The sequence below is a fragment of the Daphnia pulicaria genome, chromosome 4 (genome assembly GCF_021234035.1).
Source record: "Daphnia pulicaria isolate SC F1-1A chromosome 4, SC_F0-13Bv2, whole genome shotgun sequence".
Taxonomy (NCBI): Eukaryota; Metazoa; Arthropoda; class Branchiopoda; order Diplostraca; family Daphniidae; genus Daphnia; species Daphnia pulicaria.
This window is the reverse complement of record NC_060916.1, coordinates 5,372,474-5,384,315: the sequence shown is the minus strand read 5'-3', so window position 1 is coordinate 5,384,315 and position 11,842 is coordinate 5,372,474. Positions and strand designations below refer to the sequence as shown.

At 38.6% G+C, this 11,842-nt stretch overlaps 3 protein-coding genes across 7 annotated transcripts; 1 reads left to right on the top strand and 2 right to left on the bottom strand.

The window, feature by feature from the left end:
- The first annotated feature begins 1,600 nt into the window (after positions 1–1,600).
- LOC124337877 (major facilitator superfamily domain-containing protein 6-like) lies at positions 1,601–4,535 on the top strand. 2 transcript variants are annotated; one of them, XM_046791892.1, is made up of 10 exons: positions 1,601–1,789; positions 1,859–2,626; positions 2,689–2,876; positions 2,935–3,068; positions 3,140–3,261; positions 3,328–3,485; positions 3,549–3,633; positions 3,703–3,858; positions 3,924–3,959; positions 4,203–4,535. In XM_046791892.1, exons 1-10 carry the CDS (start codon positions 1,726–1,728, stop codon positions 4,244–4,246), a joined length of 1,755 nt encoding a protein of 584 aa, XP_046647848.1. In that variant the 5' UTR covers positions 1,601–1,725; the 3' UTR covers positions 4,247–4,535. The 2 variants fall into 2 exon arrangements, with proteins under 2 accessions (XP_046647848.1, XP_046647849.1); XM_046791893.1 differs by lacking the exon at positions 3,924–3,959 and having other exon boundaries at positions 1,603–1,789.
- On the bottom strand, positions 4,472–5,891 carry LOC124337879 (ras-related protein Rab-33B-like). 3 transcript variants are annotated; one of them, XM_046791895.1, is made up of 6 exons: positions 5,784–5,891; positions 5,432–5,663; positions 5,320–5,338; positions 5,153–5,253; positions 4,925–5,074; positions 4,472–4,865 (listed from the first exon to the last, which is right to left on the bottom strand). In XM_046791895.1, the coding sequence occupies exons 1-6, from the start codon at positions 5,855–5,857 to the stop codon at positions 4,629–4,631; spliced, it is 813 nt and encodes a 270-aa protein (XP_046647851.1). In that variant the 5' UTR covers positions 5,858–5,891; the 3' UTR covers positions 4,472–4,628. The 3 variants fall into 3 exon arrangements, with proteins under 3 accessions (XP_046647851.1, XP_046647850.1, XP_046647852.1); XM_046791894.1 differs by having other exon boundaries at positions 5,432–5,666; positions 5,784–5,879; XM_046791896.1 differs by lacking the exon at positions 5,784–5,891 and having other exon boundaries at positions 5,432–5,777.
- A 229-nt stretch (positions 5,892–6,120) lies between these two features.
- On the bottom strand, positions 6,121–11,569 carry LOC124337876. Of its 2 annotated transcripts, none has more exons than XM_046791890.1 (14): positions 11,365–11,569; positions 10,968–11,298; positions 10,711–10,896; positions 10,450–10,618; positions 9,804–10,379; positions 9,609–9,740; positions 9,443–9,544; positions 8,477–9,368; positions 8,381–8,407; positions 8,087–8,319; positions 7,968–8,023; positions 7,688–7,899; positions 6,994–7,571; positions 6,121–6,933 (listed from the first exon to the last, which is right to left on the bottom strand). In XM_046791890.1, exons 2-14 carry the CDS (start codon positions 11,195–11,197, stop codon positions 6,460–6,462), a joined length of 3,867 nt encoding a protein of 1,288 aa, XP_046647846.1. In that variant the 5' UTR covers positions 11,198–11,298; positions 11,365–11,569; the 3' UTR covers positions 6,121–6,459. The 2 variants fall into 2 exon arrangements, with proteins under 2 accessions (XP_046647846.1, XP_046647847.1); XM_046791891.1 differs by having other exon boundaries at positions 10,968–11,295.
- Between the last annotated feature and the right edge of the window lie 273 nt (positions 11,570–11,842).

Here is an 11,842-nt window from a genome sequence, read left to right as displayed (position 1 = left end):
TCGACGAACACCAATTCGCGTTCAACACATTTTGGTGGGGAAGAGAGAGAGAGCGACTGGCACCATTTTACTAATTCTTTTCCGTTCCAGCCTGTCTTCGACGAACACTGATTCGTCTACAAATAAATGTGTATTTGCGTGTCACATTCGACTGACTCTCTTTTTTGTTACCACGGGCCTTGGTAGGCCATCCCCGTCCTGTTCTTTGTCATTAATTTTTTCATTATGCACTCTGTCATTCGACGGCTTCCCTTTCGTATCCGTTGAGCAGAGTGCCCTTGATTAATTTTACCATTTTATCGAGCCGCTGGTTTCACTAGCGTATTCCCCTCCCTTCATTGCTTCCCTTAATTAATTATTTCATAATTTTTGAAGAATTTGAGGGTTAGTTGAGGGGTCGCCGGCTTTTCACCAGAGCTCGGGCGGGACCAACCCTCATACCCGCCGACCGTCCACTCTCAAAAACCGGTCTTGGAAAAACTAACCCTCAAATTCTTCAAATATTATGAAATAATTCACGGGTCATCGTGAAGGGTAATGGATAATAATGGTGCAATTTTCAAAAAATTGCACCTAATAGAACATTCGCAAATCCCGTGTGTGTGAAGCACGTATAGTGGAGTCAAGATATGAAAAAAGGGGGGTTACCGGGAACAAATTGCAACACGGAATTCTTTTCATGAGCTTTGTTTTTACTATAATTTTATATTACTTGTAAAACCCTCCTAAAATTTTGATCTTTTGTACAAAATTAATTAAGATATCAATTTCTCTAACTGTAACAGTCGTTTTTAAAAATTTTTAATAGCTCTTTAGTTATTTAATGAGTAAGTTCACAGAAAAAAATTATTTTCCGCTATGGTTCATAAAAAAGCCGCCGCATACAGGTGGCGTTTCGTTTCACGTTTCGTAAAACCGCCATCTGCATGCGGCGGCATTTTTATGAACCAGAGCGGAAAAAAAATTTCTGCGACCTTTAACAATGAATAACTTAAGAGCTATTAAATATTTTTCAAAATGACTTTTAAATTTAGAAAAATTGATATCTTAAATAATTGTGTACAAAAGATCAGAATTTTAGGACAACTACATGACTAGATATAATGAGTTTACGGAGGGACTATCCGCCATAAGGTCCCTTGTAAACACCTTTTGGTGATTTTATCAAATTTGAGGCATAGTCCCTCACAGTATATTTAATTACAAACAAATCGTTAAAGCTAGAACATTCAAAATTGGAACCCTGATCAATAAAAAGACGGGAAACATTTATTAGCTGTCAAAAAAAAATTATTTCTATTTCTTATCACAATTATAATACATTTTCTAATTTTTACATTTTTTTTTTTTATATTTTTTTTATAGTAAAAATAATTATTTCTGAGGAAGGTTTTTACAAGAAATATAAAATTATAGTAAAAACAAAGCCCATGAAAAGAATTCCGTGTTGCAATTTGTTCCCGCTCAAAAATTATCTTGACTCCACTAGTAATCAGTAAATGGGGAAAATACAAAAAAAAATTCTCCAGCTCTATTGACCTGCGCCCTAGCGGCAAGCTCAGGCATCGCCCAAGCTGTTCCTTTCAGGCTTATGGGACCGATTTCCGTCTTTACATTCGTAGTCTGCTGCTACCAATCTGTGTTATCTTTGAAGCAGACGAAATAAATAAGTCAAAACATGGTTTCATAATTTATCAGTAAAGTGCATACTTTTTCTTAACAAAAATGGATTTTGAAATTAACAAAAAACTCCTTCCTATGAAGGCCCATTACTTCTTTTTCAATGCCGGTAATGTATTTCACTTATCTGCTCATTTTAATAAAATAAATAGCAAGAGGAAACATTTATTTTATGCAGGCCTCGCTCCTATCATGCCATTTATTCCTACTTACGCCCGGCAATTAGGCGTATCTCAAGTTGGAGTTGGTTTGATGTACACGGTTTTTCCATTTGTTGGGCTACTAGCAAAACCGCTATTTGGCACTATTGCAGATAAGTTTAGAATCGGCAAACAAATCTTTATTACAGCTATCATTTGTGCTGCTATATTCTTTACAAGTATTTATTTCATCCCTGCCAAACCTACTGAGGCATTGATGGATTTTGATTGCAATTTAATGACAATATTGAAAACATGTGAAGTCAGTGATAACTGTACACTTACAAGAATTAATTTAGAAAATCCAGACATGATGTCTACTTTGGAATGCACACTTATTTGCAATAATCCTAACAGTCAATTTCTTGAAGAAATGTGTTCAACATGGAATGTCAGTGATGTCTGCAACACAAACCTTACATCAATTGAAATGAAAACTTATTCTAACATGAGCAAAGCTCTCCTGGAAGAATCATCTTGCCTTTACTTCCCTGTAGAAAACTTATCTTTTAATGGGACTGAAGTTGAAAACCCATACTGTAAATCTTCTACATCAATGAAGTGCAATACTGTCTGCAATAGTGCCACTGTTATGAGTTACATCCAGAAACCTATAACAGAAACTTCACAGGAACCATACTATTCAACAATTCAGTTCCAAATGCTGTTTGGTCTTATGATTGGAGCTTGGGCTAGTACTGCTGTTGTTACTAGTTTAGCGGATAGCATCTGTTTCAATTTGCTGGGTACGTAATTAAATCAAATAATGCTTCTTGTGTTCCATAATAAAGTTTCATTTTCTCATTAGGAAGCAAACCGCATGACTATGGAAGACAGCGATTATGGGGGGCACTTGGTTGGGGTATATCCGCAATTTTTGCCGGATATCTCATTGATTCCGTCAGTCATGGAGAAAATATAAAAAATTACACTCCAAGTTTCATTTTAGTATTTATTATGCTAACAGTGAATACTATTTCAGTATCAAAAATTAAGGTAAAGTTTTGAATAACTGTTTTGCACGATCATCCAGTTAAAAAGAAATTTTCTCTAGATTGACTATCGCCAAGAACCTTATGCTTTTGCAAAAGTCGCGTCACTCTTCAAAGACGTGAAAGTTGTGCTTTTTTTACTCAGTTGTATCACATTTGGGATTTGCATTGGGTCCATCTGGCAATTCCTTTTTTGGTAAACGGTCAAGATTTTCGAAACCGGTTACAAATATCTGAATAAATACTAATATTTCGAACATATTCCAGGTATTTAGAGGATATGGCGTCTTCTCAAGGATGCGATTCACTGGAATGGATTAAGCTTTTGGAAGGTTTAGCCATGGGCATCCAGTGTTTTGCTGGAGAGGCTCCGTTTCTGTTTTTGTCTGGTGAGAAATTCATATTCGCCAAAGATTTCAAATAACTTCCAAAACTAAATTTTTCAATCGTTTTAGGATGGTTCTTGAACAAACTTGGCCACGTTCACACTATGACGATGATTTTGTTAGTTATGGGCTTTCGCCTTATTTGCTATTCTCTTTTAACAAATCCTTGGCTCACGCTTCCGATTGAACTGTTGAACGGATTAACGCTCGGCGTATATTGGTCAACGGTATTTAAGACTTTAATTGTTTTCTTTAAAAATGAAAGCTCTATATTTTCTCTCTCCCAAAAGATGACATCGTATGCCTACCTAATAGCTCCACCTGGTGCTGGAACCACTTTGCAGGGTATATTTGGAGCTTTGTTTGAAGGCATAGGTAATGTATATATATATATATATTATAGGCGATTCTTCGATGTCTTTCTTATGCACATTTTGGAAGCAGGAACCGCAGTCGGAAGTCTTTTGGGTGGTTTCATTTTCCAAAACTATGGGGGTGCTATTATGTACCGCTCATTTGGAATTTACACTCTTATTTTCGGTATCTTGTACTCATCAATTCACGCCTTTATGGATCGGAAAAAAACAATGACACGCAAAGGTAATTTCTAACCCATTAAGAACTTAGAATTTGGTCTAATTGTAATAACCTTCGGGCTACTTAAGAATTCGCAGCTGGCATCGAAGATTATTCAAGCACAGGTATTTTTTGTTTTGGTGTTGTGCTAATTTAAAGGTCTTCAGTATTTGTGTATGTCAATTTTTCATGAGGGAAGTGTGTGATTTTAGTAGGTTTATAGGCTTAATAGTTGATTTTTTTAAATGTTTTTTGTTGCCGTGTTGATTTTCAATTTGTTTGTGGTTATTACTTGTTTTATGTTCCTTGGTATCGCCTTTTATTTCTCCGTTTAAATTGTTTTTTGTTTTTGTTTTTTCTGATTATAGAGTCCTACAGCCGTGTGAACCAAGCTCCAGATGATCAACTGTAAAACTAGAACAAATTGTAGGAGTGTCCTTTTTTCTTCGCTACTAGCGCTAGCGGATACCCTACTGTCATTGGTGACCAAGAGCGCTGAACTCGAAATAATCCGGAATCACCACTCGTGATCTCCATATCTGCCTGCGTCTTTTACCACGCGCACGTAAAGGGAACACAAGTAGTTTATTATTTTCCATAGTGTTAACATTCATATCAAGGGACTAAACTAGCTTAATTCAAACATTGAATGTTATCGTGTATTTTATGAGCGTTTAGTACAACATTTACTTCACAATTTAGATAGTCTATTATATATATTGTATTTTATCACATGAAGGGAAATCATTGCTCGATTTCAAAAATATTGGTCGACAAATTTTTAAGTCAATTAGTCAACAACCGAAACAAGAATCGTTGCTTGTCGTTGGTTGACAAATCAAACCAGTTCGTAAACGAACATTTGAGATTTCTTCGCCGAAAGGGATATTGTCTGCGTCATTGTCCTTTTGCCACTGGGACATGTGAACTGGCATCATTGGTCTAGAATTTTTTAATTTGTGAGCCAATGTCATAAAAATGGATTCGACATGGTTCGCTTGGCTATCGTCTTTTGCGGAAGTTTCGAAAAGCTAAATTTAAAAAAAATCAAAATAGGTGAATTTAACAGAATAAAAAATTATAATAATACGGGCATATTGTGCATGTCGGCAAACATCTGAGCTCTGTTAGTGTTAACTACTTGCGTCTCTCTGCAATCACATTTATTTCCAACAAGAATTCTTGGAATTTTTGTAGTTAGTTGATGATCATTGCACTCCTCAATCCATAATGATAAAGACTATAATATTGTAAGTAAAAAAAATTTCAAAAGAGCAAAAAGCATTTTGTTTAGCAGCTAATAATTCAATTTCTATACCTCAAATGAATTTGCATTGGTTACATCATAAACAAAAACTACAGCATTCACATTCCTGTAGTAGTGATGTACCATTGATCGTCGAAATCTTTCTTGCCCAGCTGTTTAAATGTAATTGAATATTCAAGGCATATAAAAATCATTTGTAATTAAACCAGTATATATACCTGTGTCCCATAGCTGCAACTGAAATTTCAAAAAAATAATCAATTATGAGTGGGCCTATCATTTAAAAATTGCTAGTTGTAAAAAATTGCTAGTTGTAAAAAATTGCTGTACTTTCAATTGTTCTCCATCAACAGTGAGGACCTTCTCCCTGAAATCCACTCCTATGGTTGCTTCTGTTCTCCCTGGAAATCGTCCTTCACAAAATCTGTAAGTTAAACATGTTTTCCCAACTGCAGAGTTTCCTACTACAATAATTTTGAAAACTCTTTTCTGTGGTGATGCTGTGAATGAACTGGCTGGAATGCTTGTGTTTCCTTGGTTCCCTTCTTCCATCATGTTTATGCTGCTGATAAACAAGTTTTACAGGCAAATTATTCTTAAATTAACTGTGGCAGCCAATCAGGAAACAACTAGGCTTAACATGTTAACAAAGAAGGATAAGAAATGATCCGTTACCACTTACCAATATATAAACAGAAATTTTCGTTCACAATAGCAACATAAATAATGACGTGTTTTTTTTTCGTCTGCTAACATAATCACAGGTGTTACTAATAAAACGCGAAGCAACCGTGCGGAACGATCAGTTCTCGATGGATGGTAGGCCACTTGTTTTTTTTTAAATTTATTTAAGCTGTTTTTGTCTATATTACAGTAATAGAATATAATGTCTTAATTGTTGCCTCCATGTGTTGGCTTGAGATGAACGCTTTAATTTCTACATCGAGCATGCTTTGATACATCACTACCTATTACAATACAAAGCAAGATATAACGAAAAGACATGAAGAAACGCGCTGTTATTATTCTTGACGATTTTAGCACAAGCCAAAGATGTATTTCTAAATTGTTTTACAACAAACATACCATTTGTGGTGAAGGGATGTGATAAATGGGAACATCCACAATAGAAAGAAAAAAGAGAAACTAAAAAGGGGGCTTAATGGCTTAAAAAGCCACGCGATGGCACTCAACACTAAATCCATAGGTCATTTTTGAATTTAAAAAAGGAATTAAAAATCAAGAGGACACAAAAATCTAACAGTCATACGGAATTTTGTTATTTTTTTTTTGTATTTTTTTTTTTTTTAGTGTGTGTTTGAATTCCAAACAATTCTGTGAGACAGTAAAACAAAACATCATGGTTTAGCGTAGTTAAAACTGAACTGAGGACTCGAAGATGGATCTAGTATTTTTCCATGAATCAATGATTGAATGACCCACGTAGATGAGACTAGTGGAATCTTCATACGACGAGCCTGATCAACAATTTTAGCTGTACAGTCTTTGGTTGTAACTACGTAATCAAACGGAACTTCGTCACACAACGCTTTCTCAGATTCCGCGACACCACTGTCAGCAATAGCCCCTTCAGAAACGGGTCTTTTTGCGCGCGCAGGTAAGCGGGAAACAATTATACATTCAGCTTGAACAAGAATAGGTACCCAAAGATCGTTAAATTCTGGCGGACCACTTAAAAGGATACGTGTGCCAACGAAACAACGGCCGGTGCTTGAAGACCACTCAACAATACTACCTTGAAGGTCAATGCCAGGTGGGTGCAAGTAACGTTGGTAGTTGAATCTTTCGTTGCTTTGGCAACATTGATAAACCTAGAAGGAAAAACTTTTTAAGGAAAAGCTATTAAGTTAAAAAATTTTATTTTATTTTACCCAGTCATGAGAAACGGAGCGGATGTTGGCAGCTAGAGATTTAATGTATCTTTCTGTGCGACAAGGTCGATTGCAAACCAACAAAACAATATCTTCTTCCATTTCAATTTGACTCAGATCAAATCGCTCTAGGACCGTTCCACCACCTGCCGTCAATTGATGCTTAATGTGCTCTTTGTAGTAGGGAGTAGGGTTCAGGTACGGCTCAACTTCGTCAGTTATTTCATCAGGATCCACTTCGAGAGGTCTTGATGCCTTCGTGAGAAGAAATGCAAACCCAGCGAAAAGCTTGTTATTCTGGGGAATTGGTCCGGCGATTTGAAGGTTCACTTCTTCTTTGGTTTGTTCAACATTTTCTTCCTCCAGCGCACTTTGAACTGTTGAGCGACCTGGTAATGCTGCATTCATCCGATCAAGAATACGGGTTCGCAAAGACGTCTCCTCGTGTTGAAGGAATGAAGTTCCACTACTTTCGCTCATGGTAGAAGTATCCAGAGTTAAATCTCTTTTCCCCTTAATTTTTCGGCGCAACGATCCCGAATTCTGAAGAGAACGTTTAGGTGTTTGTTCTGGCGCAACTGATGGTAAAAGAGACGAAACAATCAAGCAAACTGAAATATCCTTTAATCTAAACAGGTAAAATGATCAACTACCTGCTGGTAGTTAATCATAAAAGCTTTATTCACTAAACTACCTGCTGGAGTCACCGATCTGGATCTAGGAGTGCGGGGATTTTTCGGAGTTTTCTTAGGTGAAGATACTCCGAGTTCGGCAGTTGTGGTTCTTCTACTACGCTTACCTCCTAGAATATTATCAAGACTGACGTTACAGGTGTGAGGTGAAAAGAGCTGTGGCACCACCACCGCGTCATTCCAGTGGCGCATATGATCTTGCGTTAAACAAATCCTAAGTGGGATGAAGATGAAAACATGACACGTTTTTCCTATTGAATCAAATCATTCTAATCGTCTTACCTCTGTCTTGGGACTTTAATAGTCTCACAACCATCCATTTCGATCAAATGCTCAATCTTAAAAATTGATAACAAAATATCAGTCTTGTGACCTACTAGAATTTGGACAATTCAAAATACCTTTTCAACTGGCTCATTGGGTTTAATTTTACTATATCCAATAATCACACCAGGTCGGCCTTCGCTCAAGTCCTCGTTAAGAACCAGAACCGGCTGGTGTTTGTTCAATAGCGAAACGGGCAAAATAAATTCTTCGACTAGACTACGCGATTGTCCATCTTCGAACTTGACAGTCCACTTTCCTGTCTGGACCGGATCACGCTGAGTAATCTTGGCAGCATAAAAGCATTTATCTGAAAGTTGAAATACTTAGAACTGTTAATTCAGAAACGAAAGCGAAAACTCTAAAATTACCTGTCCACTGTGCAAAAACAGGTCTATCTACAAATTCACACAAAACAATTATTAGAGTTTATTAAAAAAAACATGAGCAAGTCTGTGAAGTTTTACCTATTTGATAGGAACGAGCGCGTAATTCTTCTACTACTTCATCGAGTTCTCTGAGATAATCTTCCGAAGACTTATCACTACCAGCGTCGGCATTTGATTGGCTGGGGTTGGTATCAGTGGGAGGTCGACTGGCATTCGACTCCGGTTTCTCAGGTTCCTGATTTTTCTTAGCACCATTCGTTTTGTTTTTCGCCGGTGTCCCGTCAGCCGGTGGACGACCTCGTCGACCTTTCTTGGGCGGAGTCTCAGTACTGGAGTCAGTTTCCTTTATCATTTCGGGAATTTTGGGCTTGCGTCCGCGTTTGCGCGCTATTTTTATTTCCGTAAATGCTGGTGTCTCTTCTACTGCGATCCTTGAAGGTTCTTTGTCTAATGCTTGAGGGACACCTGAACCGCCTGCTAATTCAACAGCTGAGGAGCATTCCGTCGAGTCTGGGTACGAAGAGGGATGCGACGGAAGAGGTGTAGCGCCATCTTCTTTTAACTGTGCACAAGGACTGGATGGCTTAGATGACTCATTGTTCCCAGAGCGAGTGGTCTTCTGGCGAACGGGATGCTTAGGCATTGCAAACTCGCTGCTGCCAGGTAAGATTGGTGGCTCCAGACTGGCTCTACTCAGCATTGAACTACAGGCAATCGGAGCAGTTTCGAAATTCGAAGCGATTGAAAAGCGCGACAAACGCATTGAGGCTGTTTCTGATTTGTAGCTCCCGGATAAATCAGCATTGTAGCCACTTGAACTCTGGCTCACATGCCGCTGCAAAAGCTCAGCAAATGACTCTAGCCGTGAACCCGGCAATGTTTCGCAATCCATGTTATCGAATAAACCCATCCGCACTTGCTCCGACACAGAACCTGAAAGCGCCACTTCCATTTTAGACATTGGCAACATCTAGGATGCAAATTTGAACGAGAATGCATTATTATGCTGATTTGTACACCATTGCATTAACTAAGTTTGCATACTTTATTAAAAGTTCGCATAACCCAAGTCCTTTCTAGAACGTTGTAAACTCGTGTCACTGCTTCAAATGGGACCCACTGTTCAGCTTCCACTTCCGGAGTATTCTAAAAGAAACAAACACGCCATTTTACATTAAAATTCAAACTTTTTTCCTCGACAAGTAATTACCTCCTGTGACGAAACGCGATCTATGGTGTCGGCACTACTTTGAAACCCTTTTCCATCAGACTTCGGTACCACTGAGAGCGATGGTGTGTTGACTGTGGGGATGGATTGGTTGAGACCCAACGACGGCCCATTCTAATATTGAAGAAAAAAAACATTTATACAGATAACAAATGAAAAGTAAAGACAACATCGTACCAAAGGTGACTGTTGCGAGCAGAATTCTGCACTTAGTTCGAGTTTGGAACTTATGATTTCAGTACTCAATTCTGCCTCCGGATTTTCAGTTGTTTCATCCAAAGAATGATTAGTTCGAGTTACTAGATCTTGCGTTTGAAAGCACTCAACGAAGCGGTGGCTCTGTGAGTCTGGATCGCGAAATGGCGAGGTGCTCAATAGATCTTGTGAAAACGGAATAGATGACGGAGACTGTGTCAGCCGTGGAGTCAAGTCCTGCGAGGCTGAATCGGCTTCACGTCGTGGCTGAGCGGCCGGAATTGCAACTGAGCTTTCGGGGGAACCAGGGTCCTCGCGGACATTGCGTCGGATTTCTTCTACAAATTCAATCCCATCATCGGCGTCTTCAGAGGGTTCTGCTGGTCGACTGACGGTAGGCTTTTGGATAGAGTTGTCTAAACCCCGGTTGGGCTCCGATAGGAATGAAGATGGAGACTCGACCACAACAGAGTGGTTGGAACCACTGTCACTTTCAAAATGAATTTGACGCATGGATTTTGATTTTGATACGCTACCCAGGGGGTCAACGGTCACAATCTAGGGGGTAAAAATCGACACGTTAATCAATCAGTCCATAGTCCATCTCTATTAAGTTGTAAAAGGGTACCGTTTTAGCAGCTGCCTCATTTGCTTCTGGGGATGAGTCCAGTTTATCTGGCACAGTACTTGTTGCGGCCTCTTCAATATTGCGTAGGGTCCGCAGAGAACCTTGAACGGGAGATCCGATAGCCATGGTGACAAAAGCTGAAGATCTGGACAAATTCACAGGTGTTCTCCTACAAAGTTGATTTATGTAATGCCAACAATCAATAATTTTATGAATTGCAATAATGTTAAAATATGTAAATCGAGGAAATGTTTTGATCACCTTGGTGGCTGGTTGGCAGGAACAGGTGATGCAGGTAGAACATCATCATCATCCTCGGCTTCTTCAGTATTTGCACTAGGTGAATCTGGACTAGGTCTTGACAAGTTGAGATTTGAATCAGGTTCAGAAGTAAGCTGAGAAGTCAACAGGTTTTCCATAACTGGGCTTTCTGAAACACGAGTGATACTGAATAGCACAACAAAAATTGAAATATATTAGAATTTTTTTTTAAATATTTCATTTGTTGTTGTGTTTACATTTGAGAGATTTCACTGCCATGTGAGTTGCTCAAAGCAGCTGTACTTGCTTGACTATAGTCATCTAGTATAGTTTCATTGACAGTAGTAAACTCTTCCAATATGTCATCATCAGTAATGAAAGACAGAGATATAAAAGATGGATCCATATTGTTGTTGCTATTTACTGATCTTCGGGCCACTTCAGTTGGAGGATTTGGTGCTGTGAACTTGTCATGGAGTCCTTCCATGTTGCTTATGCAGTAAAAACTTGATTTTTTCCCAGAAACCTTATTCCCACAGGTTAAATTTTAATGATTTCAGTAGTCACAATTTGTGTTTGGGTCACCTGCTATGAAAAAAGACAAGAGAGAGATGATTGAGTGGGCAGCAGTCGATATATCGTTTTGTTCCTTACTTGCCGAAGCTGGCATTTGAATAGGGTACATCCAATCAAAAGAATATATTTTGATTGATAGTTATCGTCAATTAAAAATTAAAAATCGTTGTTAAAATCAATCTAACTAATCAATACCGAAAGATTTGCAAAACATTAGAAAACACAGGTTTCGTGACGCAAGGTTTCGTAGACCATATTTTTACCACATTGCCAGTTGGAATAAATCTATTGCACGTTGGTGCGCAACCGCGCTGAACTGCTGAAGTTGACGAGTTGACTGAGTGGGCAGCCGCAGTGGGCTGTAGGCCTCTAGCTCTGAACGCATCGTTGGCTTATTGCAAACACGCCGAGAGCCGAGACGAAGAGTCACGTCTGATCACGTCTCGATATGCCCGGAAAGTTGAAATGACCAGAAATGTCGAAACAAACTACTGCTGTTTTCTTTCACATTCGCTGCAACAGTCGTCAGCAGAAGTGATCTTTACGATCGAAGATT

Bases quoted from the DNA above. Each gene is read 5' to 3' on its own strand.
- LOC124337877 (XM_046791892.1), top strand. From the start codon at position 1,726: ATGGATTTTGAAATTAACAAAAAACTCCTTCCTATGAAGGCCCATTAC. The intron at 3,634-3,702 runs GTAATGTATATA...TTTTGGAAGCAG, and splicing joins AGCTTTGTTTGAAGGCATAG to GAACCGCAGTCGGAAGTCTT. The intron at 3,960-4,202 runs GTATTTTTTGTT...TTCTGATTATAG, and splicing joins CGAAGATTATTCAAGCACAG to AGTCCTACAGCCGTGTGAAC.
- LOC124337879 (XM_046791894.1), bottom strand. From the start codon at position 5,857: ATGTTAGCAGACGAAAAAAAAACACGTCATTATTTATGTTGCTATTGT. The intron at 5,075-5,152 runs GTATAGAAATTG...ACAATATTATAG, and splicing joins CCAATGCAAATTCATTTGAG to TCTTTATCATTATGGATTGA. The intron at 4,866-4,924 runs GTATTATTATAA...TTTTAAATTTAG, and splicing joins CCGACATGCACAATATGCCC to CTTTTCGAAACTTCCGCAAA.
- LOC124337876 (XM_046791890.1), bottom strand. From the start codon at position 11,197: ATGGAAGGACTCCATGACAAGTTCACAGCACCAAATCCTCCAACTGAA. The intron at 10,380-10,449 runs GTACCCTTTTAC...TTTACCCCCTAG, and splicing joins ATGAGGCAGCTGCTAAAACG to ATTGTGACCGTTGACCCCCT. The intron at 8,320-8,380 runs GTAATTTTAGAG...TTCAACTTTCAG, and splicing joins TGTTTTTGCACAGTGGACAG to ATAAATGCTTTTATGCTGCC.